This window comes from Echinops telfairi, unplaced genomic scaffold (genome assembly GCF_000313985.2).
Source record: "Echinops telfairi isolate 266 unplaced genomic scaffold, ASM31398v2 ScPeMD7_2291;HRSCAF=2852, whole genome shotgun sequence".
Taxonomy (NCBI): domain Eukaryota; kingdom Metazoa; phylum Chordata; class Mammalia; order Afrosoricida; family Tenrecidae; genus Echinops; species Echinops telfairi.
Genome location: NW_022106189.1, coordinates 35,417,895 through 35,419,956, shown reverse-complemented (window position 1 = coordinate 35,419,956; position 2,062 = coordinate 35,417,895). Strand labels below are relative to the sequence as shown.

The 2,062-nt window shown below is 51.6% G+C and overlaps 1 protein-coding gene across 1 annotated transcript in view; it reads left to right on the top strand.

The window, feature by feature from the left end:
• Nucleotides 1–2,062, top strand: part of CALB2 (calbindin 2) — a 31,575-nt gene that overhangs the window by 13,999 nt on the left and 15,514 nt on the right. Inside the window, exon 2 of the mRNA XM_004704560.2 lies at nt 349–425. Within this exon, the coding sequence (XP_004704617.1) occupies nt 349–425 (77 nt within the window). The remainder of the gene's footprint in view (nt 1–348; nt 426–2,062) is intronic.

Sequence of the window (2,062 nt, the reverse complement as noted above, 5' to 3'; positions counted from 1 at the left end):
ATCCACCCTGGAGATGGGGACCTGCCACCTGCTGACCAACTTCTATCACTGCTGGTCTCCTGTCAGACCTACGATGTGCTTGGATGGTGCTAGACAGAGCTCAAGGCTCCCAGCACCTGCCAGTGTGCCCTGATGCTAGTGCCCCCCGCCCCCCCCATACCTCTGCATGCTGGATGCACACTCCAAGCACACGCTGTCATGCATCTTGCACAGGGACTGCAGTCCTAGCACTGCATAGGACTTCCAGATCCCCAGCTTCCACCCGCTACCCACCCCATTTCAAGCTTACCTGTTAGCTCTGAGGCTCACGGCTCCCCCCCCCCGCCCCCCTCTTTGTTATCTCTGCAGGAAATGGTTATATTGAAGGCAAAGAACTAGAGAACTTTTTCCAAGAGCTGGAGAAGGCAAGAAAAGGCTCTGGCATGGTAAGCCCAGCGTTCCTCCCTCTGTTTAAGCTTTGCTGTCCCCCTGGCCTGAGCTTTTGGACATTATCTGTCCCCAAATAGGCATCCCATAAGGGGTCTGCCAACACTGGAGTTGGCACCTGGAGTTTTTCTTTATTGACATGTATTAGAAATTTGAAACACTCTCTAAAAAGAAGGACCCTGCCCCAATATGGTTGTGTGCCTGGGACAGGGGATGCTGATAACTCCGAAAAGCCACAACTTCATATCAGTGGGTGCATGCATGAAGACTGGGTGTCCCTAGGGAAAGCAGCCTTTCTAAGATACTCAAAGTGCCATGACTCAAGACTGGGTGGCCCGCTAGTTTCTAGGGTCATGATTGCAGATCAGAGTTCTTGGCCTTATCACTACTGGTGATGGAGAACTCCTTGTAGTGGGGGCTGTCAGAAGCACTGCAGGGCATTTAGCAGCATCCCTCGCCTCTCATCACTAAATGACAATGGCACACTCCCAAGATGTGACCCCTAAACATGTCTCCAGAGATTGCCACGTGTCCCCTGAGTGGGGTGGCAAAATGATTCCAGTTGAGGACCACCAAGACCACCGAGCAGCAAGCGCCCGAAAGAAACATGCGGATTGTTCTAAACCAGTGTCTGAACCAGAATGCCCTGGCTGGCCTCATTCATGGAGAGGACACACCGCTCTTGTCCCTCTCTACCGTATGTGATGCCGACCTTGTCCCTCTCTACCGTATGTGATGCCGACTCGTGCCCCAGCCCCTAATGACAGAGAAGGTGTTTACCCCAGTGCTTAGCTGACAATATACGAGTTGCTAAAGCCAACTGGGAGAGGCATGTGAAATACTGAGACACCAACAAGGCTGGAGCTGGTTTTTATGACTCCCACGTTTGGCTGGAGCATGTGGGCTCAGACCTGTACTCCCTCAGGCACACAGTTGCTGAGGCTGACCCTGCTGGGAGCTGGTGCCCTGGATGCTGTGACGGAATCTGGTACTCCCACCCCTCTGGGGTCCTTTGGGACCTCCCTCCCCTGTTGTGTTGGCCAATTCTCTATTTCTTGGCAACTCCTCAGGGAGCAGTTTGAGATGAGTCACAGATGCACCTGTGAGCCCCTCCAGCAAGAGGAGGTCAGAACTGTGGGCTTAAGAAGGTTTAAGGTGACTCATGCTTGTTTATCACCAGCTCCCTCGCGCTCCCTCATTACCAGGAGAATGAAGTCTGGATCCCAGATCCAGAAAACACAGGCTTCAAAACGGATCCTGGGATCAGCAGAGCGGAATGTGTACTTGTGAACGGCTTCAGCTCTGAAGCTTTTCTCTTGGTCATCCCCTTCCTTAGAGACTACCAAGACCATCCGTTCTGGAGAAAGGACATTGGACTTGCTGTCGGGAGTCATCAGTTCAAATCCTGGCTCTGCACATTGGGTGACCTTGGGGAAAAGTCTTAGACTCACCTTAGCCTCCATCTGTGTATGGGACTGTACGATGGGGCCATCACCTCATGGGGCTGTTGTGAAAATTCTGATAGGATGACCACATGTGTGATAAACACTGGGGACAATACCAGGAACATTGTGACCATTCAATAGCTATAAATCTTTAAGTATGGGTAAACAATTAAATGCTAACAAAAATTGAG